The sequence below is a fragment of the Cupressus sempervirens genome, chromosome 2, assembly GCF_028749045.1.
Source record: "Cupressus sempervirens isolate cs-2001-9-10 chromosome 2, ASM2874904v1, whole genome shotgun sequence".
Lineage (NCBI taxonomy): Eukaryota > Viridiplantae > Streptophyta > Pinopsida > Cupressales > Cupressaceae > Cupressus > Cupressus sempervirens.
Window position 1 is genome coordinate 501,029,073 of NC_143119.1, and position 25,737 is coordinate 501,054,809.

Here is a 25,737-nt window from a genome sequence, read left to right on the forward strand (position 1 = left end):
CTGAGATGATAAACATGATCAACAAGATAATCTTCTTATCAATACAAACTATTCTATGATATCAAATTTACTTTGGCATTCCTTTGCATACTGTTGGATACAATTGTTAATTGTGTATTGTCTTTGATGTTACACAAATGTCATATCAGTCACCAAATAGAGTCTACCGAGCTAGATGATCAACAAAGCAATTTACAGTGTCTACCGAACATTCCTAAAACATTACTTAGTAAAGTCAGTTCTTAACAAACTCACTCAAGCATCAAAGGATTTTGTAACAAAAAGTTAGTATTAACCGAGCTCTCAAGGTTAACAAAGAAAAGTTAATACTTACAGAGCTCACTCGGGCATCAAAGGATTTTGTAACAAAAAGTTAGTATTAATCGAGCTCCCAAGGTTAACAAAGAAAAGTTAATAATTACTGAGCTCACTCGGGCATCAAAGGATTTTGTAACAAAAAGTTAGTGTTAACTGAGATTCCAAGGTTAACAAAGAAAAGTTAACGTCTACCGAGCTCACTCGATTATCAAAGGAAATGTGGCAGAGAGTTAGCTTCTACCGAGCTCACAAGGTCAGAAAAGGAAGGTCAGTGCTAACCAAGTTTACTCGATTTGAAAAGGATTTTTGTAGGGTTTGCAATGTTTACGGAGCCTCACTTGGTTCACACTAGAAAACCATTCTGGAGCAGTGGTCATCGAGCTGGGTTGGCCAGCGAAGGATTTTATTGTTTTGGTATTAAGTTTAATTGTTTCATGCAGCCGACTGATGTAATAATTTTTTTAGTTGTTGTAACTTATATTTGAGCCAACTTGATAATCTGGAAGGTATATATTTAGATGTTCAAGTTGTGAATTAAAAGGAGAGTGAAATATATGGATGAGGATAAGTGAATATTGAGCAAATTTTGATGAAGGATTAGATATCCTGGAGGAGCTGCAAAGTTGTATTCGATTAGTAAGGATCTAGTGAAGTCGAACAAAGATTTGTAATCAGCAAAAGATAAGTTGCATATCATTCAGGTCACCTCATTGTTGCTTTCTAATCATTGTAACAGTGAATCTAGAATCTCTTAACAGAGTTGGTTTAATAGCCATTTTGTAAATCCTCTAACAAGGTGATAGTTCAGTTGAATTGTTCTAAAGACCTCTAACCAAGCCACTACTAACAGGGTGATTAAATCCTCTAACAAGGTCACACCTAACAGTGTGCATTGTAACCTTTAATAGGGTTGGCTCCTAATAGGGCTCACTTCAGAAGAGTGAAAATTGGTGACCAGTTACTTGGTGGTTTTTTCCATATTGGGTTTCCACATTAAATTTGGTGTCTCTTGTGTTCATTTATTTTAACCTTTGCAATCATAATATTAACAATGAATGATAGATGATTAGTAATTAGTTAACCTACCGAGTTACAGTATTCCTACACTATTTACTGAGTATCAACAGTAAGTATTATAGACATCTAAGGGATTTTAAATTTTTTTTTTGTGGTAACCAATTCATCCCTCCCCTCTCAATTACTTCATCTATATTTCCAACAATTGGTATCAGAGCTTTTGGTGCTTGTAGGATAAGATTTCAAGGATCTAAGTCAAAGATTAGGATGTCTTATAAGAGGGAAATTCCAAGACTTAACAGGGACAACTTCTCAGCATGGCAAGGGTTGATGAGACTTCATCTAGCTTCTATTGGAGATACAAGACTAAAATACCTTGATGAAAAATATGTAGAACCAGCTAGTACACTATCTATTAATGATATTGCCGAAAAGAAGACCCACAACATTATGATGATAGATATAGCATCTGCTCTGAGTTATGAAGAATTTGATGACATCAAGGACTACAAATCTGCTTTTGAAATGTGGAAAAAGCTAAAAGAAATCTATGGAGGAGATGATAATGTAAGAAGAGCCAAAGAAGAAAGTCTGAGAGGACAATTTGATCAGATGAGGATGAGAGAGGATGAAAACATTGCAAAATATGTTGAAAGAGTCAAAGCATGTGTCAGTGCAATCAAAGCATCTAAAGGAGATATCAATGAGGAGATAGTTATAAGTACAGTTCTTAGAACTCTACTTCCCATTTATGCAATCAGAGTTTCTGCAATTCAAGAAAGAAGATGTGAAGCAAATCACAAGATAAATCTAGAGGCCATAGTTGGAAGATTAATTGCATTTTAACTAGACAACTTTGACAACTATGTTCCAGCTTCCAAAAACATTGAATTTACATTTAAAGCCAAGCTTTCACTCAAGGAGAAAAGTAAAAAGAAAAAGGAATCTCAGTTAGGAAGTGAAGATGAATCAAACCAAAGTTCAGACAGTGATCTTGAGGTGATTGAAACTCTACTAGCAAGAAAATATTCTAGAGGCAGAGGAAAATATAAAAGTAAAGTTCCTCTAATCTATTTTTCATGTGAAGAAGTTAGTCATGTTGCTGCTAGGTGCCCAAACAAGCATAAAAAAGATGAGAAGAAAGGTTACAAGTACAATGGCAAGAAAGACTTCAAATCATTCAAGAATAAAGGTAAGAAAACATGTTTTATGTCTAAAAATTCTAATGATTCTAATGATGAAGAAGAAGATGAAATTGTCTACATTGATGTGAAAGATGAGTCTGATAATGATGAGAAAATGGCACTCATTTCTCATATGAGAAAAAATGATACATGGATCGTAGATAGTGGTTGTTCTCATCAAATGACTGGTGATAAGACTAAGTTTGAATACTTTGAAGACTATGATGGTGGCAGTGTAAGATTTGATAACAATGAACCTTGTTGTATAAAAGGAAGAGGAAGAATCTCTCTAACCAAAGAACTTATATGTGATAATGCCTATTGGGTAGAAGGACTAAAGCATAATTTGTTAAGTGTGGCAGCTACTCAATAATGGATTCAAAGTAGAATTCATGCATGGAAAAGAAAGACTACTGGATGGCGAAGGAAAACTGATTGGATCAAGCACTCAAACAAAAGGTAACTTATTTTATCTTGAACTTGGTGAATGTTCATGTTTTATTGCTCAAGTTGAAGAAAGTTGGTTATGGCATAAAAGATTGTGTCATGTCAATTTTGATAACCTGGTGAAGATAAGAAAATTCAAGAAAGTAAGAGGCATTCCTAATATAAAGAAATTTGAGGTTGGTCTATGCAAGAATTGTCAGATTGGTAAAATGGGAAAGATTAGTTTTAAAAGTAAAAACTATCAGTTTGAAGATATATTAGAAATTGTGCATACATATTTATGTGGACCCATTGGAATTGAAAGCTATACTAGAGAAAAGTTCTTCATTCTTTTTGTTGATGATTACTCAAGAATGATGACTGTCATGTATCTAAGGAACAAATCAGAAGCATTTGAGAAATTCAAATGGTATTTGGCAAGAGTAGAAAAGAAAACATGAAAAAGATTGAAATGCTTGAGGTCAGATAGAGGTGGAGAATTCATTTCACATGAATTCAATAAATTTTGCATTGAAAGAGGAATCAAAAGACAGGTATCAACCCCTGGAACTCCTGAACAAAATGGAATACCTAAAAGGAGGAACAGATCTATCATGGATTGTGCAAGAACTTTAATGATTGAAAAGAACATTGCTATCAAATACTAGAAGGAAGCTATCAGCACTGCAATTCATACCTTGAACTGAGTACACCTTAAAAAGGACTCATTCAAAACTCCCTATGAGCTATGGTATGGCTATAAACCTAATGTAAGTTATCTAAAAGTATTTGGAAATAAATGTTACATTTTGAAAGAATCTAGAAAAGGAAAATTTGATGTAAATGGTGATGAAGGAATATTTTTGGGATACTCTTGCAAAAGTAGAGCATATAGATGTTTAAACCTGTCTACTTACAAAGTCATAGAAAGTGCACATGTGAAAGTTGATGAGTTTGCAAAAAGGACTGAAGAAGAAAGAAAAAGGGAACCAGAAGATTATAAAAGCTTTATTTTCACTGAATTTGATATAGTACCAGTCAATCAGGAATCTTCTACTCCTAAGTCATCAGTAACCGAGTTATAGGAAGTTCAAACCAAGCTACAACAACCTGAGTTACATTCAGATGCTACCGAGAAAGTATCTATCGAGTCTGAAAGACCTGAGCCAATATCTATCAAGCCAGAATAGCCAAAACTTGAAGTTGAAGTACAAAAAGATAACAATGAAATTCTTTTAAGAGGCAAGGAACTTGTATTAGCAAAATATGTCAGGAGACATCATTCAGTAGATCAGATCATTGGAGACAAATTTGAAGGAACCATGACAAGAAGTAAGTTGAAAGGTACTTGTTTACTTGCTGATTTTGAACCTAGAAATATCAATGATGCATTGGGAAATGATAGTTGGATCGAGGCTATGAATGAAGAGATAGAATAGATAGAGAAAAACAAGACATGGACTCTTGTACCTGGGCCTAAAGATAAAAATGTGATTGGAACTAAGTGAGTATTCAGAAACAAGTTGGATGAAGATAGTAAGGTATCAAGAAACAAAACTAGACTAGTATGCAAAGGATATGCTCAAGAAGAAGGAATAGACTATGGAGAAACTTTTGCTTCTATTGCAAGATTGGAAGGAGTCATAACCTTACTAGCATATGTTTCTCACAAAAGATTCAAAGTTTATCAGATGGATGTCAAGTTAGCATTCCTCAATGGTATTCTGGATGAAGAGGTTTACATTGAACAACTTGATGGTTTTGTTGATCCAGACATGAAAAATATGGTCTGCAAATTACACAAGACATTGTATGGTCTGAAACAAGCCCCTAGAGAATGGTATGAAAGATTGCATAACTATCTTATTCAAATTAGTTTTCAAAGAACTAATGATAACAATAGCTTGTATATAAAGGAAAGACCAGATAATAAGATTGTTTTGGCAGAAATATTTGTAGATGATACTATTTTCATAGGGAATGATGATCTTTGCAGAGAATTTTTGGAGCAAATGAACAATGAATTTGAAATGTCTATGATTGGAGAGATCAAATTCTTTGTTGATCTTCAAATTCAGCAGAATAAAAATGGTATCTACATCACTCAATCAAAATACATCAAGGAGATATTGAAAAAGTTTGGTATGGAAGATTGTAAACCAGTTGGGACTCCTATGTGTACTAGATTAAAACTTACCAAGAAAGATGAATCAAAAGAAGTAGATCAAACATTGTATAGATCTATGATTGGAAAGTTGTAGTATGTAGTTCATACTAGGTCAGATATTACCCTTGCAGTTGGTATTGTAGCAAGATTTTCAGCAAAAATAAGAGAAAATTGCATGATGGCAATGAAAAGAATAATGATATATTTGAAAGGAACTGAAGATTATGGTTTATGGTACAAATTTGGAGGTAATCTAGATTTGAAAGTGTTTACTAATGCTGATTGGGCAGGAAACCTTGATGACAGAAAAAGTACAAGTGGAGGAGCATTCTTTCTTGGAAAGAGGTTGGTTTCTTGGACAAGCAAAAAGTAGAATTGTACATCCCAATCTACAACAGAGGCAGAGTATGTTGCTGCAACAGTAAACTGTTCTAATATTGTTTGGTTTAAACAGTTGTTGGAAGGTATGAAGGTGGAAATCAAAGAACCAGTTGTTATGTTCTGCGATAATACAAGTGCAATAAACATATCTAAAAATCCAATGATGCATTCCAAAACCAAGCACATTGCAATAAAATATCATTTTGTCAGAGAATTGGTGCAAGATAAGGAGATCAGATTGGAATATGTTCATACAAAGGAACAAATTGCTGACATATTAAAAAAGCCATTACCTAAGGATGCATTTTTGTATCTAAGAGGTAAGTTAGGGGTCACTCCCCTATCTGAAGTTCACTAAAATGAAGTTTTAGTGATGCATCAAAGCATACCAAGTTGAAGATCTATCAGTTGATGCAACACAATCAAAAAATATTGCATATGAATTAGTACTAAAAGTACATTAAAATTCATTTAAGTTGTGTTGTCTTTGGCATGTGTTGTCAAAGAGGGAGAGTTTTACGGTCATATCTTTCTGAAATTTGTTTGAAGTTTGCTATGAAATTCCTTCACAGAGGGAGATTACTGAAAGAGGGAGAGTTTGCTATCTAATAAAAGGTTGTTTTGACAGAAAAAGACTTGTTAAACTTATTTTTAAATTTCATTCTGCTATGACATGTTGTGTTGCCATCAATGCCAAAGAAGGAGATTGTTGGATACAATTGTTAATTGTGTATTTTCTTTGATGTTACACAAATGTCATGTCAGTCATTAGATAGAGTCTACCGAGCTCAGATGATCAACAAAGCAATTTACAGTGTCTACCGAACGTTCCTAAAACATTACTCAGTAAAGTCAGTTCTTACCAAGCTCACTCGAGCATCAAAGGATTTTGTAACAAAAATTTAGTATTAACTGAGCTCCCAAGGTTAACAAAGAAAAGTTAATACTTACCAAGCTCACTCGGGCATCAAAGGATTGTGTAACAAAAAGTTAGTATTAATCGAGCTCCCAAGGTTAACAAAGAAAAGTTAATATTTACCGAGCTCACTCAGGCATCAAAGAATTTTGTAACAAAAAGTTAGTGTTAACTGAGCTCCCAAGGTTAACAAAGAAAAGTTAATGTCTACCGAGCTCACTTGGTTATCAAAGGAAATGTGGTAGAGAATTAGCTTCTACCGAGCTCACAAGGTCAGCAAAGGAAGGTCAGTGCTAACCAAGTTCACCCGATCTCCAAAGGATTTTTGCAGGGTTTGTAGTGTTTACCGAGCCTCACTTGGTTAACACTAAAAAACCATTCTGGAGTAGTGGTCATCGAGCTGGGTCGGCCAACGAAGGATTTTATTATTTTGGTATTAAGTTTAATTGTTTCATGCAGCCGACTGATGTACTAATTTTTTCAGTTGTTGTAACTTATATTTGAGTTGACTTGATAATTTGGAAGGTATATATTTAGATGTTCAAGTTGTGAATTAAAAGGAGAGTGAAATATATGGATGAGGATAAGTGAATATTGAGCGAATTCTGATGAAGGATTAGATATCTTGGAGGAGCTGCAAAGTTGTATTCGATCAGTAAGGATCCAGTAAAGTCAAATAGAGATTTGTAATTAGAAAAAGATAAGTTGCATATCATTCAGGTCACCTCATTGTTTCTTTCTAATCATTGTAACAATGAATCTAGAATCACTTAACAAAGTTGGTTTAACAACCATTTTGTAAATCCTCTAACAAGGTGACAGTTCAGTTGAATTTTTCTAAAGACCTCTAACTAGGCCACTCCTAACAGGGTGATTAAATCCTCTAACAAGGTCACACCTAACAGTGTGCATTGTAACCTTTAACAGGGTTGGCTCCTAACAGGGCTCACTTCAGAAGAGTGAAAATTGGTGACTAGTTACTTGGTGGATTTTCCCATATTGGGTTTCCATGTTAAATCTGGTGTCTCTTGTGTTCATTTATTTTAACCTTTGCAAGCATAATACTAATAATGAATTATAGATGATTAGTAATTAGTTAACCTACCGTGTTATAGTATTCCTGTACTATTTACCGAGTATCAATAGTAAGTAAGTATTATAGACATCTAAGGGATTTTTGGAATTGTTTTTGTGGTAACTGATTCACCCCTCCCCTCTCAGTTACTTCATTTATATTTCCAACACATACCACTCAAGAAACATCAAGTATTTTTAAATCTCTGATTGATATTCCTATCCAAGACATTGAAACAACAATATTATTACAATAAGTTTCTCTTCCATGATACTCTCATAATACACAAAAGGTGGTGGAATCAACATATCAAATTATACACAATGGAAATACTTTTTACTACACATGACTACTCACATCCTTTCCATTTTATAGATGAACTAAGATGGTAACCTCCTCTCACATTACATTTAGACTCACATAACAAGATGGAGTTTGCTCTCTATCTCATCTCAATGCTATAATGTCTTCTCCTCCTATGCACATGGAAAGACAACAAGAACTCCAAGTTTCCAAGACCTTCAACAAGAACCTGCAAATGAGAGATAAAAATGGAGAACCATGGAGAACCTCCCAACCTAGGCTTCAAAGAGGCCACCCCCGTGCTAGGGGAAACAAGGCTCAATCGAGATACATTCAAACAACATCACAATAACAAGAACCAACATGAATACCATAGTTTAACAACACATTTACAATCCCCAACCAAGGCTTGCACAATGATTCACAGATGGAATCATAAACATTGGGTGAAGGTTGGCTCTTGAAGGAGGAGAATGCCATATCCTTGTGAAACAACAAATCTTGCAATTGCAATATTTCCAAAAGGCTTCCAAGAAGCATGCCACAACAGGGCTATCAATAACACATGCCTCAACAAGGCTATCAACACTTACTACTCTTCACATATCCTCACTTATACCTCCCATAGAACAATAGAAAGGCATATGGCTTTAATGAAGCCCATACTCCATGAAAACTACCCCCTCTCCAAGAGAAGGGTTTCTCAACTCCAATGAAAATCCCAACTAACCCCTTCACCCCAAAGCTTCTCTTCCCTTCCAAGGGTGAGTGAAGCCTTCACACCCATCACAACATTCAATCCACAACCAAAATCCAAGTAAACAAAACCAAATGCAAATAGATTCAACATGCTCACTCACATACAAAAATATTTACAACATGCAGCATATACAAACACATAGATCCTACAAGAAATACTCTAACAATTTCCATCTTCAACTTCCATGAAATGAAAAGAAAACATGGCATGAAGCACTAACCTCCTTACAAGATATGGTTATGAAATGGTGATGAAGATCTTTTCCTTCCTTGGCTTCCAAACTTCCTCTTCCAAAACACTATCTGTCTCTACAATTAGAGAGTGGGTGAACAACCACTAAGTTTGGCACAATCTCCCTAAAAGACCTCCACTTCCATCCCCACCTACCACTCTTACACTCTTGTACCTTTATACAAATGGAAACTTAACCAAGTGGAGGGGTGAGGCAAGAAGTCATGTGGTACTCTGATTTTCGAATTGGCTTGAAAATGACTAATTTAAAGGGTCTCCTAAGTCCCCTAAACCAACTTATGGTTATATCTAGACCCCCAACCTATACTACTACTATGTGGGTGACTTATTTTCACCAAAATAACACTTGGGAATCACTTTTAGGCTCTCTAAAGTTCCTATCAAATTAAACTTGAAGTCCATCATAAAAGTGACTCATCCTAACACTCTCCAAGGTGGGTTAACTTAACTTCATAATGGGATTAAGTTTAAGTTAAGTGACTTCATGCCCAAAATCCTATATGACATGTCATTTACACATAAACAACACAAGTGTCAAATGACACACACATACATTAAATACTTTACACATCACAATGACATGTCGCTAATTAATCATGATCTTTAAACCTATAACACCCGTGCACAATCACATTACGAAATAAACACAATACAATGAGGCTTTGAATCTTCCAAAGATTCACCTTGGCTTAACCTTGTTCATGTAGTTTTGAACCTCGTTTCCTTGAATAATCTCCATAGCTCAACTTTCCTACATACTCAACTTAATGTTAGTAGCTCAATAAAATAATATAGAAAGATAAGTGTAGAATAATCCAATATCACTTAATTTGGATTAACATATTCAATTAACTTCCATCTAAAAATTTCCATAAAATATTCAAAACATTGAAATATCAAGATATGAAGAACATTAATCTTTCTAATCAAAACAAAATTATCGTTCTAAATGCCATTATAATCCTTGTCTATCATAACAATGAAACACCGAAGTCATATCTATTAAATCATTAAAACATGTAAAATGGATCCTAGTATATATGTCATAAGTGAAAATCACTATTGTACAAACTTGTTAACTATTATCTTTTCAAATCAATTGACTAAAGTAATATTTCTAACAATGTCCTTTTTATCTCATTACGAGGTGTGTGTGTCCCTAGGGTTAATTTCTCATGCCAATGGATGTTTCCAAATTATGTCATCATATTTTAAAACCAATCTACAAGTGAAACCATCATGTTTTGTTATCTTACAATCTATATACATTGTTATTTTTTACGAGAGTGGATGTTAATTCATCTCCCCTAATTGTTTAGTAACTCATACCTTGAATCTTGTGACTAGGTTCTCAGCTTGAATATGTTGAGTCTCATTTTGATGTGATCTTATCTATTCAACCTAATGTTATTGAACAAGTGCTACACTTATAATAACCAAAATCTACTTTAGTCTTTAATAGGTTCACATAAATCATTATTAGTAACAAAATGTCAATCATAACCTAATTAACTCATATTCATATTTATTTCATCAAGATCTATAATAGAGTACTACTGTGGACCTTACACTTTCCCAAGTTATTGTTTGCTTGCAATAAAAGCCCCTAGGTCTCACCTCAAATAGACCACCTCTTGCCCAAAAGCCCTAGAATAGGTGCTTTCTTTGTCTCTCCCAATACAAAATCTAGCATGAGAGAGTTTACTCGCCTAGTAACTTGTTATGCCCCTCCTAGAGATCCTTGGAAACAAGGATAAATATAAGCCAAGATATTTTTTTTTTTTAAAGTATGGATGCACACGACATACAACATATGATGATCACAAAGATCATAACAGAAGATTAAACAAACATCCAAATGCCAACAGATCTCCAAACACCACTATTGACCAAAATGACTAACCATGGAAGGATGCAAATAAATACGAATACAAAAACATACTAAATTCGAAATGCAATTCCAAGGTATTTGAGAACACCATAAAGGGTATCCAAAACACTTCAAAATTTTTTTGGACAAACCGAAAAGTTCCATCTATCTACCTAGATAGGTTTTTCTAAAACCCAAGTGATAATTTAGATTAGCACAATATGATACTTTCCAGTATCATACAACCTTTCTAATGAAGCTGTGCGACACAATCAAGGTTTGGACAAAATTTCTCAAGAAGGCATGTGATAATTTATAAGTATTGTACCACCTTTCTCCAAAAGGTGTGCAATACAATAGAGTATCACACAATAGAGTTTACATGAGCATGTGATACTTTCCAGTATTGCACAATTCTTCTCCTTTGGACCTGCGATACTTTAAAGTATCACCCAACGTTGATGCATGGTTGCCTAGAGAAAGAAAGAATTACTTTAAGGGCCAAAACAAGGGATAAAATAGGAAAATAAAACCTCCACACTGGTGAGTATCAGATCCACAATCGAGGCAAAGACACTCAAAACAATAGCTACAAAATGGAAACTGCATCTAACCATATGTCATAACAGTGAAGGAAAAGAACTGAAAGCAATATCACAATTTATTGAAACAACATTGCAATAACTAAACCACCAAACTAAGTACGTGGTTCCTCCTAACTATAATAACATCATGAGACCATCATGGGTCCTAGCCATCCCCTACGTCTAACATCCCAAACCATCAACCAGATTGTTGAAGCTATCTTATGAGGATGTCACTACTAAAACATACTACAACATAAGAATAAGAAAATCTAACATGCTAAACCAATAAGCAATAGATACTCCAACAAAGCAATTCACATCATCTAATCATATGCTAAACATTATAATATAGGAATGTGTCAAATAAACTAACATCATCTAAACATGATATCCAAGCATTCCAATGAAAACATAAATCACAAGAAAGCACACTCTGGAAACTAAAGTACCAAGTGAAAACATCCATCAATGGTCACACTACGAAAATAGACTATCTTTTTACACTGGTCCCCAGTAGTGGTGAAGGTAGCTATGCATCCCAACCACGTGGAATCTGTACATCCACTCCCATCACACTGATGGAGATAATGATTCAACCACAAACACATAAAGCACAACATTTATGGCTAACACTCACACTAGATAGTATGATGACTAAAACCAAGAACATAGACAATGCATAAACTAAAGGTCCTAGTCAGATACTCAAAGGGCTACTATGTAGGGGCTGACATCATGGAGAGCCACTTGGCATCAATAAGCCCAAGCTAGTATTGGCAGCTTCGACTTCCCAATGGAAGGAGCACATCTAGAATCTTTTTATTATCTTAATTTTTATTACCACTCACATTTTATTTAGTTACCACTTAATTAAAACTTCCTTTGCCAACCTATGGAGCCATGATCACTAGGCTGCGAGATAGAAGCCCCCTCCATATGGTACCCTACCCTACCCATGCTCATCCAATGATGAGTGCCTTTAGCCATGCATATTCCCAACCTAACCCCAATGATCATAACTCTTGAAAGTACCACAAAAAATTGGGTCTCACAAGTCACTCGATAAATATATGCACACATACTCATGTGTGGTGCACCACCATCACAAAGATCATAACACAAGGACTAGATGAGAACACAAGAAAAATATTACTCAATCAAAATAACTCAGGAGGATGAATTTTATATGAATCCCAAAGATAATAAAACCATACACCATGAACTCACTCAACTAGCCTCAATCTAGGAGGATGGATTCTACATGAATCCCAATGATGCAACAAGACCAAATATCATGAACTCACTCAACCATCTTCAATATTAGATTATGGATTCTACATGCATCTTAGTATCCATGAAATAACAAGAGTCCAAAAGAAACAATAACACCATGTATAAAATCACTCAACCAAACACAAAGTCAAGAGTATGCACTACTAAATTTGAACTCAAATTTTGACCAATTTTGGTCGAGATTTCCACCTAGGTTGGTCAAAATTTCAACCAAGATGTTCGTTGAAGTTTTTCTCGTCGAAATTTTGACCAAACTATAGGTTGGTCAAAATTTTGACCAAACTATAGGTTGGTCAAAATTTTGACCAATACATTCATCAAAATTTTATAGTTTTTGGTGGTCCTGATTTGTCAATGTTGGTCAAAATTTCAAACAATCCATTTATCAATTTTTTTTTTGATTGGTCAAAATTTTGACCAATCCATTCGTCAAATTTTTTTTGATTGGTGAAATTTTTGACCAATGCTTGGTAGAAAACTAATAGGCATTGGTCGAAATTTCCACCAATGTTGGTCGAAATTTTTTAGCATTGGTGGAAATTTCCACCAATGGTTGGTTGATTTTTTTTTTGGTTGGTGGAAATTTTGACCAATGCTTGGTAGAAAACTAACAAGCATTGGTCAAAATTTCCACCAATGTTTGGTCAATTTTTATTTTAATGTTGTATCAAGCAATTGCTTCTTATCCAAGCCATTTAATTTACAACCTTTTAAATCTTTGCAAAGATAAAGTTGAAGCAAAAAAAAATTTCTTTTCAAAGGTGTCCTCTGATTGTAAAGCATCCATTCCATTATCTATTCAATGAATAAGACATATCTAGTTCAATAGATAATGGAATGGACGCTTTACAATCAGAAGACACCTTTGAGAAGAAAAACTCTCCTACTCCAACTTTATCTTTGCAGAGATTTAAAAGGTTGCAAATTAAATGGCTTGGATAAGAAAAAATTGCTTGATATAGCATGGAACAAAGAAGAAAAGTGTGTCTATGATATTGGAACCATCTCATGGAGAATTTGACATTTGCAAGGATATGGATGTATTTTGGGAAGATGAATACTCAGACACTTCAAGATTCCACAATCCATAGTGTTATAGAGAAATTATAATAACTGATGATAAGAGAATTAAAATACAAAACCACATTTTTTGGTCCATTAGCAAGACCCAACTTTGAGATAACCACAGTCTATTGTCTCTATATTTAGATTTCATTCACACTCATTTGAAGTTTTTATTAGTAATTTTCCTAAGATAGATTGTTTAGTCTTTTGAAGAATTGATTAAGAGGTAATAAAAGGGTATTTCAACCACTACAGATTGCTCCCTAGCTATAGTTTTATTAGAAAAATATGTACTTCCAAATGCACAATTATAAAAGTGTAGCAATAAAGAAAAGTCATGGCAATTGAAAGAGAACCCAAAGATAGAATCTTTGACCAGCTTGAGATCCAATGACACAAAATCTACTATCTTGGGGCTCAAAAAATTATCCAACAAGATATTACTTCTTTTGATGTCTCGGTGCACTATTTGGATGTTGGATTCCTCATGAAGATAAGCAAGCACATGTGCAGTTCTGATGCAGATGTTGAGCCGAGTAGGCCAGTCGAGGTGGATGTTAGATCTTTTATTGCCTGCTAATTTGCATTGATACTATGGATACAAAATAATGCTTATAAATCAAGGTAAGTGGGGTGACCATATATTGTTACCAAATAAAGCTTGTGCAAGACTGTTATTTTGCAGACATTTATAGACCAAAATACGATGATCTCCTTCTACACAACATCCATGCAATTTAACAAGGTTATTATGTTGCACTATAGATATTATAGCTACTTCATTTATAAACTCATGCTTTCCTTGCTTAGATTTAGATGACAATTTCTTCGCTGCTATTAATTTATCATCTTGAAGAATTCCCTATTCCATAGTCAAGCACAAGAAAAATTAGATAAACTTTAATTAGAAATCTAAGGATAGAAATGATTTTTAATTGGAATGAACCAAGAGAAATTAGTAGAAATCATAAATAATAGAAAATCCCAGAGATGCCACAAATAACTAGCAGCACTAGGGAAAATCCCAAAATCAAAATTATCAAAAGCAATTATTTCTACATAGCAACGTGTGATTTGCAAAAATATAAACTTCATTACAGAAAACTCATATCCAAATTGCATCCCATTAAGACAATCTGCATATGAAATTATGCATTAAATTAAAGATCAGAAACATATTATTTTAAAAGTACATACCTTCAAGAAATCAATGAACTCAGTTACATATTCAGATGAGGCCATGTCATAGTTGTAGAAGTCATACACAATTGGTGTCACAATTGCTAAGCAAATGAGCTACAAGGAAGCCAAAAAGGAATACTACTCAATACAATGTCTGGAAAAAAATGCAAGAGTTGACCCATAGTCAGAATCTAGTTGAGGTACACTAAAAGAAAGACAAACTGACAAATAAGCCGCCAGACAACTGCCAAAGATGAAAAGAATGCCTCCAATACTTTCTATGCCTATAGCTTCCATTAACAGATACTTAAACTACAAGTGAAATGGAACACAATTAAAAACATTAAAACCACCAAAACTCTACTTTTATTATTAGTATTGTAGAGACTCAAGAGCATGACTTGAGGAGCAGACTCCCCACTTGTGAAGAATACATTTCAGCAAATGATAACCAAGACATCCAAATGAACAATACTTAGCCATAGGCTTCTTTCCCAACTTCATGTTTAATTGAGGATAACAAGTTCCCTATCTGGGTCCGGCTTCCGAATCTCTCGATACATCTTTGGCATGATTCAATTTTTGAAACTATTGGGAATGCTATTGGTGTTTTCTTATATGTGGATTCTGACATGTCTAATATTTTCCACTTGACTTGTGCACACTTTCTTGTTGAGTTGGATGTTTCTAAGGGCCTCCTTGAGGCGATTTTCTTGGATTGCCCGATGGGTTCTTCGACACAAATGATAGATTTTGAAGGTATCCCTTTTTGTTGCAGGAATTGCCATTTGATTGGTCACATTTCTGCTCGGTGTGTTGCTGGGAAGTCTAAATCAAGGCGACCACCTTCGTGGTGGTCAGGAGCCTCTTTTGAGCACTATATGGTGAAACAATCCTTGGATGCTCCTATGGATTATATGGCTGAGGTCTCTCCTGGCGATCATTTGAAGCCGGTGGAAGAGGAGGGTGTCCCCTCTTTGGTCTCTTCCCCTATTTTGGATGCTCTTCTTAAGGTCTAGTTGTCGACTGATTCTCATAGGGAGATTTTTGCGGCTTTAGCACCCCCTAGGTTCCACTATTCTATTTCCTCTGAGGCTTGGGTTGCTGAGGCTGTCAAGATTGAAGATGGGTGGATAGTGGTAAAGAGTAAGAAAACTAAGCCTTTTTCTCCCCCTTTAGATATGAACCTTTGGTCATGTAAGGGAAACTTCAAATAAAAAGGAAAATCTTAAGTTCCCCTATTCTGACTAGTTTTTTTGTGATGGTAAGTGGGTTGTGGATCTGGCTCGCTAGTTACTAGTCTAGGAGGTCTTACTGGTTGCCTTGCCTTCTAGTCTGTTTACTTTCCAGGTTCCAGTGTATTTTCTAGTTGCTTTTTTTGGATACATTTGCTGCTTTTAGATCCCTGTAAAACCTGGTTTAAATGTTTAGTTGGTTTTAGGTCCTTTTAAAACTTGGTAGTGCTTCATGGTATATCTTTCTTTCTGATGTAAAGGGTTTCGGGGCCCCTTCAAAACCTATTTTTACCTTAATCTAAAACTTTAATGGTCTCAATACACATCACTTCTTAGACAGAGACTGAAATAATTGATAGTCGAGAAAAATTAAAAAATAATTAAAAATAGGTGAATATCAACTCACATACCTCAACTTCTAGTAACTGAACACCCAGGATATTTGTGACATGATTTTTAAACAATGCAAACTTGGGTTCAAAAGTTTTTGTAGCCATTCCTCCATCAATGCCAAAATCATTTATCCTATATTAGAGTTCCCATGGGATTGTAACTTTAGAATAAGTGATTTAATAGTGAAGAATGCTTCAACATGGAAAAATAATTTTTTAGATAATAAAAACACACATAAATTACATCAACTACAAAAGATTTAATATTATAAAGCCAAATCACTGCAGAAAACATAATAAATTAATAAGATCATTCAGGCTATCTTGTAAAGACTGCCCTCAAATAGTTCTTGATTACTTATACACACAGATATCTTAACCAGTTGTGGATGGATCCTATATTGCTATGAAATGATTAGGCTGCCCTAAAACTATTCTTGATTACTTATACACACAAATACCTTAACCAGTTGTGGATGGATCCTACATTGCTATAAAACAATTAGCATTAATTAAAATGCATTCAAGCCATCAGGCTAATGCCCAAAAGTGCTCAATGGACTAACATAGATTAGTAAGTAAGAAAACTAAGTCTCTGTAAGGTCCCATCCAAGTAAGGACTAGAAGGATTGTTAATTTGTCTACAATATAATTTGATTAGAAGTAAATATTGATTTTGTCATTAGAAGAACATTATATGGCTTATGCAATAACAAGATTAGGGAGAATCCTCATGCGACTTGCTATGATTAGTATTGTTTAAATAAGATTGACTTATCATTTGTAACCATCTAAATATTAGGTGCAAATGTGTATGCGATACTTCATATAGTAGAATTCTACTTATTTAATTAATGTGCAAAGTTAGACTCAACTTATGATCAATTGAGGGTTTTGTTCATACAATTGACAATGATTACAAATAGAAATGGTTGGACCTCTTTACATATGATACAATAGTTTAGATAGTTTATGAGACTGGTAGCATTAGACCTAATTCACACTATGAAAGAATATCTAATTTATGTTAACACCTTGATTAGCTAACGTGAATTACCTTATGGGTAAATACCTTATATTGTTCATCTTACCTCGTCATGATAATTAGATAGTTTTTGTAATTGAAATTATGGCCAATTGAGGTAAATAGATATCTTGTTGTGGTGAATACATTCTACATAAGGTGACTGTGAAAATGGAAATCAAGTTTGGGTTATGAGATTTTTGTTTTGAAGTAAATTATGTATCATTTAATTCAAAATAAAGAAGTATAGAAATGAATAGAATATAGATAACACAATGAATACTAGCGATACTCTTTATGTTATTGTAAGAGATGTTATGATTGGAATCCTATAATTAGTGAGAGTAAGTACTTATGCTTGATGAATTTGATTAATGTATGTGTAAGGTGTAAGGTGTTTTGATACATATGCTGTGAATTATTAATGTGGTTATTATTCTTGAAAAGTTTGTAATTAGATAGTTAAAGTAGAAAGAATGATACTTATTTGTAAATGAATTTCATATGCAAATGATTCTGGAGAAATGATGTTGGAATATGATATTGATCTAATGGGTTGATCTATGGTTAATTCAAGGATATGTATTAATGTTTAAAGTCTTATATTTAAATGTTTGAGTTATTGATGATAAATTTGAATTTATGGAGTGGATGATATGAAGGCCTAATTGGATGATTATGAAGACCTTCGAGAAAACTATGCCAACTCTTGTACAACAATCAAAGTCGACCTCAATGCAAACTTTTTGTAAAATCGGATATGAACTAAAGTTGGACTTTGGAGGGGTTAAAATGGATCCTAGAGTGCATTCTGGGTTAAAATAACCTAACCCACTTATACTACCTAAGGTTGGGGATTAGTTGAGGGTCAAATCATGGTTAAAACTTACATTATGACACCTCAAAAGGGCCCCACTTCAAATGTGACGAAAATGAATAGTGGGAAAACAATGGGTTATGACACATTGATAAGAGAGCCATGTGCCTTCATTAAAAGGGAGGAAGACTTTGGAGGATGGGCCATTCACCATTGTTGGAGATGAAAAGGGGAAGTTATATGCAGAATAGGGAAGGAGGAGAATGGAGAAGGGGAGAGATGATGGTAGAACCAAAATGAGAGGAAGAAGATCAAGGGGGAACTTGAAAGAGAGACGAGTCTTTCTATCCCTTTTCTTTTGTAGCATTTCTCTTTGAGTTGGATTCATGTAAGTCTGAAATGTGTAACAAGTGTAGTTTAAAATATTGTTCTTGTATTAGGAACTCACTTATATGATAACATCTATGATCCTTAGATGCAATGAGTTCTTGCTTGGGGGTATGGCTAGGGCACAAGAGGCCTCATGATGCCATTAATTGGTAGGGTGGAAAACAAGCATTGTTTGAGTATTTGTAGTTTTCTTTGCAACTTATAAAAGCTAAGTCTTGTTATTTGATTCAAGCTTGTGTAAATGACTCTATGCAAAAGAGAAGTTTGTGATGTTACATTTGTAATGTATGAAAGGTTTCCTATTTGAATACAAGAAAACAAAATAGTTATGTGTCTTATTAAGATTTATATTTGAAAGACTTTAAAATGGAAATCTAAATCTGATGCTTTTTTTTGAGTTGAAATAAATTAGTTAATCAAATTTTTGTTTCCTTATAGTGTAGATCTGAAAATTTGTAGTAGAAAAATAGTTATATAAATCATGTCTTCCTTTAAAAGAATCTATGTTTTATTTTGGGTAAGAAATTCTGGGCATGACATTTGGTATCGGAGCTTAGTTTCCAATACTAGGACCTAGGCTCATTATGCATCTATTAGATTCTTTTGATTTGCAAAACCCTGCTCATAGTATGTATTGAAATATAGAGTTCAAATTCTCTATAGGAATAGGTGAAATGTTATGAAGAAATCATCCTTAAGAAGATTATATATTGCATCAACATTCATTAATATTGAGTGAGAATATGTTGAGTTATGTTCCACAAATCCATGGAAGAATTAGATTTGATTATGATAAAATCATAACATATCATGGAGTTATGAAATCCAAAATGAATAAGTTTAAACAATATATATATTAGAATTCAACTTGATACACATGTAAATTACCTATTAATAAATAGAGCATTTGAGATTAACATAATAACAATACCCTAGTTATTGGGAGCATTCAAGCTACCCCCTTATATATTTAGAAACTGTATTCCATTCTTTTAAGAAAAAAATTTCTTCCAAAAGAGACTCTACAGGTCTTTGGAAATTGTATGGGAGAAAATCAATTCCTTCCCATACAACCTCTGCTTTGCAACGGTCATTAAAATAATATATTTTAAATCCACGTGATCATATGTATTGTTTAAATTTTAAAAAAAAATATGACTTAGGTAGTGCAGAGGGAGAAGTGCCCCCCCACCTCTCCATCCCTTAATCACACCACCCTTCCCTTGGAAGCACTTTCTAGGCACTGACATGTATGACCATGGGTCAGAAAATGTCCTCTAAGTATGACATGCCTGACCATGCGTTAGACCATGTTCTTAAAGAAATTTAAAGCATATAAACCCTTTTCTTTTAAAACTTCCACCCTGAGTTGGCCTAGTAGTGGAGAACTTGTACTCTTGAAAGAGAGATCACAAGTTCAAATCCCACTGGGGGGTAGGGTATGTAAGCCTTGTTTGTAGTGCCAAGCGCCTCTCGAAAAAGAGTACGAGGTAGTACCATATCATTGTCACCATATGTAAACCCAAAAACTATGGCATAGTGCCGTGGACTATAAAACCACCTTACCTTACCTTACCTTCCCACTCATATCATAGGTGCCTACACCCATTAAATGCGCTTGGTTCATTAAACAAAAAATAGCTTAGTAAGGGATTTGACTGACATGGATAGTATAGACTCTTTAAAGGAGTGGATAATGAAGTTGCACAATCCTAAAAAGGTGGCCCTGCTCCCAAGTAGTACTTGGTGACATGTGTCAATACCACCAAACTTCTAATTCTCATTCCCTTGAAAAAAAAGTGGAGGGATGGGAGTACGTGGTAAGTCATTTTATTCTGACATGGGTAAGACTCCTCCATTTCTTGGTTGCCTCCACCTTGGGAGGAAGGGGGACATGTTAACCTAGGGATAATAAGTGCTTAGGTGTGTGGAAAAAAGATATGATAGGATAGGTAAGATAAAGGTGTTAGAGTAATGATTTGTTCTAACTTATTAATTAAATCACTTTGATTTAATTAATCAAGTTGCTTATTACTCTAGTTTTCTTAAGCTATCTTGTAGGTGCATATAATTAATATTTTATTAATTATATTGTGCAACCCTAGCTTTTTTAGGCTTTAGTTTCCCTTTTCGGGTTTCATGATTCCTTTATAAGGATTCACCTCTTTGTATTTTATTCATTCACTTATTGGATTATATGAGATATTTCTCTTTGCATGTCCATAACATGGTATCAGAGCTTTTCTATGTGTAAGAGTAGATTTTAGTTTCCTTATTTGAGAGATTCGGGGGGGGCAAATAAACTTTATTGTAGTTTTTTGAAAAATGAAGTATGCTCTTCTCTTGCATCTTTGGATGATCCTGAGAATCAAAAAAGTTTTGACAAAAAACACTTTCTGGGTTTTGTTCGCAGCCCCGAAAAACCATCTGGGTATCTTTTAGATTTTGCATGCAAGCTGTATATTTTTCAGAATCGAGCATGCAAAGCTACAGCCATACTCCTCTCCGTTGGCAGTCACAGATTTTAATGCAATTTTTCTTCAAATCAGGGGGTCAGCAAATTTTTGGAGCACTTTCAGCCCAAACGGACATCACCATTGGATCCGAAATGCTGTTTGCAGTCAGGATTCATATAAAGCGTTTTGATTTTGGAGACAGAGCTTCGGGAGGCAATTTTTTTTGGTTGCAGGGCTTCCGTACGAATTGTACGGACGATTTTTGCATTAAAAAAAAAAAATAATAAATAAATAAATAAATAAATAAAAAATAAAATAAAAAACTACACTAACACCCCCCCATAAGTGAAGCTTAGGTGGATGTAGAAATGGGTCTCGGCAACGAGGCCATGTTAGGTACCCAAGTACAATGCAAGAAGATGCAACCTCTGAAAGCGGGGAAAGAGAGAAAACCACAAGGGAAAAACCCTCTCCCAAAAAGAGGTAAGAACCTAGTGAAGAACTGAAGAAGTCTCCCGCTAGGGAAATTGTCCCCTAAAATAGGAACAAGGAGTGATCATGAAGAAGCAGCATCACTGAACAAGCTACAGCAGATCTGGCTCTGATAACATGTTAGAATCTGAAAAGATTAATAACCCAGAAAACTAGTGCAAAGAGTAAATATCTAAACTATGAATGCAAATGATACAAAATCAAAATAGCATCATAGAGTTAGTCTCCAAGAGAGTAATGCAAATGCTGGAAGCAAAATAGCATTAAGAGGATGCAAAAATAAGAGATGTAAATACAAGCCAGGTAGCATGCTTATATAGGCAAGGAAGAGAGAGGAGGTGGCAACACCAACCAATGAGGAGCAACCATCTATCGGACTAAAGATAGCAAAGTATCTTCCCAAGATAGCTAATGGATGCTCACATGTAGGAAGGTGACACCTCACAACCATTCACCTAATAAGACATGCTTTATTAACCTAAGCGAGATTATTAAAAGTGTAGGAAAAACCTAGCAAAATAGGAAAAAATAAAAAACTACACTAACAAAAGGTGGGTATTGGCACTTGGTTTAGGACTAAGGCTGGTTATGTTCTAAGTGTTATTAGATAGTAATGCTAGGGGTTCAATAGAATGTTAGGCATAAGTTAGTAGGTGTAAGTTAGTTAGTAGGTTATAGTTACAACTTTAATGGTTAGTGGGGTTAGATACTTATATTAGTAATAAATTGTTAGAAAACTAAATTTACTAGTTAGTGAATTATATTAATATTCACGGGATTGTAAAGCTAACATATGATAATTGATAAATAGATAAACATAATTATGATAATTTATTAACTTTGTATATTAAACAATGTGTTTTTCTTTATATAATTATTAATCAAAGATTCCTTCTTATCACAATTAAGGATATGATGCAAATAACAGTGCATCATATGTTACCCCACAATTAGGTGATTTATGATGAGCTAGAGATACAAATGTTAGTGATTAGGTTCATTTTATTTGTAAAGCAAATATATATATATGTTAGTAAGACATATAAAAATATAATGTATACATCATCTTGATGATGTATATGGAGATATATATTTATTTAAAGTATGATATTATAATTAATATTAGGCTTTTTTCAATGAAGTAGGAAGAAGTTGAATAAGCATGAGATCGTATGTTGAATAACATGAAGGAGGCTAGTGGAGATTCTTGGTTAGTAAGCAACAGATATTTGCAGCCTGTAAGCTTAGAGTTAGAAGAGTTAAAATTTAAATTAATAAATAATAAGATAAAATAAAAGTAATAATAATAAACAAATGAATAAATAAAGTTATAGTAAGTATAACAATTATTTTGGTAACAAATACTTAACTAAAGAAAAACCTATAAATAAATAAATTGGGCATTAGTAATGCCATAGAAATTTTAAGAGAATGCATGCATTAGTAAGCACAACTCTCTATTTGAGCCTTTGAGCTCTAGATGGGTGTATATATTTTATGCATATACACACAAGACAGGTGTGTGTATATGCATGAAGCATATGCATGCCATTAATCATTTATTAAAACTCCATTTGCAACCTGCAACCTGCAACATGCATGCAAGGAAAAACAAAGAAATGGAAAGAAGGAAATGAGAATGAATAGGGTTAACTTCTATTTAACATTTTAGAAAATCTTATTTAGGGTTTTTATTATAAAAGATGTTATTTTATTGATTTATCATTTTAGTTTCTAAAAGTGATTTTTAGTTTCTAAAAGTAAATTAAATTTATGATTTTTGTTTCAAAAGAGAATTTTTTTTAAAGTTTCTAAAAAATTATAGAATAAAAAGAATGTTTCTAATCTAATAAAGACATACTTCTTAGTAATTTTATGTACTTAAACAATTTAAATTATACTTAAGATTTAAGTGGAAATTATGTTTCCATATGATATAGTAACTAAGAATGTGATTTTTCAACTAATATATTATTTTGTTAAATAAAAAAAATCAAAGCATATTATAAAATAAATTATATTTAAGTATTTAAAGTAGCTTAATGGAATAATTTCTTTTAGTAGTTTTATATTCAAATGCAACATCTAGATTTTTAAGGGCTATTTCTATTTAAAAGGATTTTAATTAATTAATTATTTTTAAATTTTAAGAAGGAAATTATTTTGGCAATGTTGTTAATGTTTTAAAATAATATTTGTAAAAGTGGTTTATAATAGGCTAGATTTGTTAATGTTAAAATTTGGAAGGAAAGATCTTGTATAGATGACTTGATAACAGATTTGGGCTTAATGCTAGGTGTTGATTTTAAGGTCATAATTGATTTAATGAATAATGATTTGTTTAGTTATATTAAGTTATGAAAAAAAGAAACAAATAGAAATCAATTTAAGATCTTCAAAATCCTAAATGCTTCTTGAATTTGTAACCAACTCGTGTTAAGTTTTCCTATATCGCTATAACTTAAGTTTTTGGACTAGTGTAGTATGTTTCAATACCAACTCTCCATCTTTACAAAATTTAAAATTGAAAATTCAATTGTAGCATTATAATAATAAGTCAAATGACATAATTTTATAAATGTTTAGATATCAAGCCTTAGAGCATCACGAAGGGTTCCTTAGTAAGAGGTAAATTTTGCAAGTGATTGGTTAAAATTTATTGTAATAAAAGTTTTTTTTTAAATTATCTTACTTAGCTGTAATATTATATTTGGAAGATAAAACTTGAGATACTTTAGGAAAATATAAAGGACTATTATCTTAAACTAGTAGCTAGTAATGGGATGGTTAATCTACATCAAAGATTAGAGACCTCTAAATATTTTAAGGAGTAATGTACTTCATATATGAATTTGAAATAATCCACATTTTCTTGTGGTTAAACATATTAAGGGAAGATGATTTAATTAGATGCTTTTGAAAAAGGCAAACGAACTTGATATGATTGAACAAAAAGTGTTGACTAAGTATTAGACCAAACTATAGAGACTATAGTAAATCATCACCATAGGATACATAGTTAGAATTTTGATGGATATTGTTTAAAATTGCTAAGTACTATTGATGTTCTTTTCTATGTACAAGATTAAAATGGACAAGTAGAGGAATAAAACATAACACAATATTTTAAGGGATATGAACACTTTCAAATTTTGTTTGTGACAAACATTATTAGGACTCCTGAAAACTCTACATATTGTGTACTTAATAAGTGAATTCTCTATGGCTAGCATTTTTTTTTATTTTTTATTTTTGTTAAGTGAAAATGTTTATAATACACTTTAGAAATAGTTCAAAACATAAATTGTGAGTTGCAAGTACCTAATGGGTGTTCCTTATGATGTATGTTTTAGGAAAATCACACTTTTATGCTTTTGGTTATAAAACTGTATTATTAGTGAGAAGTGCTTGTGAGGTTATTTAAGGTAAAACTAGACATTGTGAGATTAGTGTGGGTTAAAGAGTAAACTCGTTACTTGGATAATGAAAAGGGTTAAAGATCATTTATGAACTAAAAATGTAAGCATGTAGTAATGATCATGACCTAACATGTTCTTGTATCAACAAAATTTTAATGTTGTGGGAATATCTTACATGGCTATAGATAGTGTCTAATATCCTCATCAAGGGGGGATTAGATGAGCTAATGCTAATATTATATGTGGCTATGTAGATGCAAGCTTAAGGATTCATGAAGCAATAAAAGATGTAATACTTTTCTTTAATAGGTGTTAGTAATCCATGTGAAGCTATGAATCATGTCATCTTGTATTTCCTCATCCATGTGATTACACCAGTACCACCATTTGTGTTAAGTGTTTTGTAAAACCAGCAATTGTCATGTGTGCCCATGTGAATTAAAATCAAATGTTCTTGGAAATTATGTTTGTACATAAGTATGTGGAAGTCATACCTTGTATGTGTTTCTTGCTTGTATGTAACCCTACTAGTACCACCTTAAAGGACAATATTGTCACCAATTCCCACAATTTTAAATAAAATACCAGTGCTTAGAATGAAATTTCTTAGACAGATTTGTGTACATTTCCCTATGAGATCCAACATGTGGGAGGAGGATTTCCCATGTTGTGATAGATACCATTCCCACACATGTTTCGACATGATGCAATGGGTA

General features: G+C 33.4%; 1 protein-coding gene across 1 annotated transcript; it reads right to left on the minus strand.

The window, feature by feature from the left end:
• Window positions 1–14,708: 14,708 nt before the first annotated feature.
• On the minus strand, window positions 14,709–17,522 carry LOC149573189 (uncharacterized). Its single transcript, XM_089815921.1, has 5 exons — window positions 17,515–17,522; window positions 16,442–16,556; window positions 15,019–15,108; window positions 14,812–14,910; window positions 14,709–14,750 (listed from the first exon to the last, which is right to left on the minus strand). The coding sequence occupies exons 1-5, from the start codon at window positions 17,520–17,522 to the stop codon at window positions 14,709–14,711; spliced, it is 354 nt and encodes a 117-aa protein (XP_089672047.1).
• Window positions 17,523–25,737: the final 8,215 nt, after the last annotated feature.

Excerpts from the sequence above, each read along its gene's own strand:
- LOC149573189 (XM_089815921.1), bottom strand. Across the intron at positions 15,109-16,441 it reads TTCAGTTACTAGAAGTTGAG|TTTAAGTATCTGTTAATGGA; the intron begins GTATGTGAGTTG and ends TTTCACTTGTAG. Across the intron at positions 14,911-15,018 it reads GTCTGGCGGCTTATTTGTCA|CTCATTTGCTTAGCAATTGT; the intron begins GTTTGTCTTTCT and ends GCTTCCTTGTAG.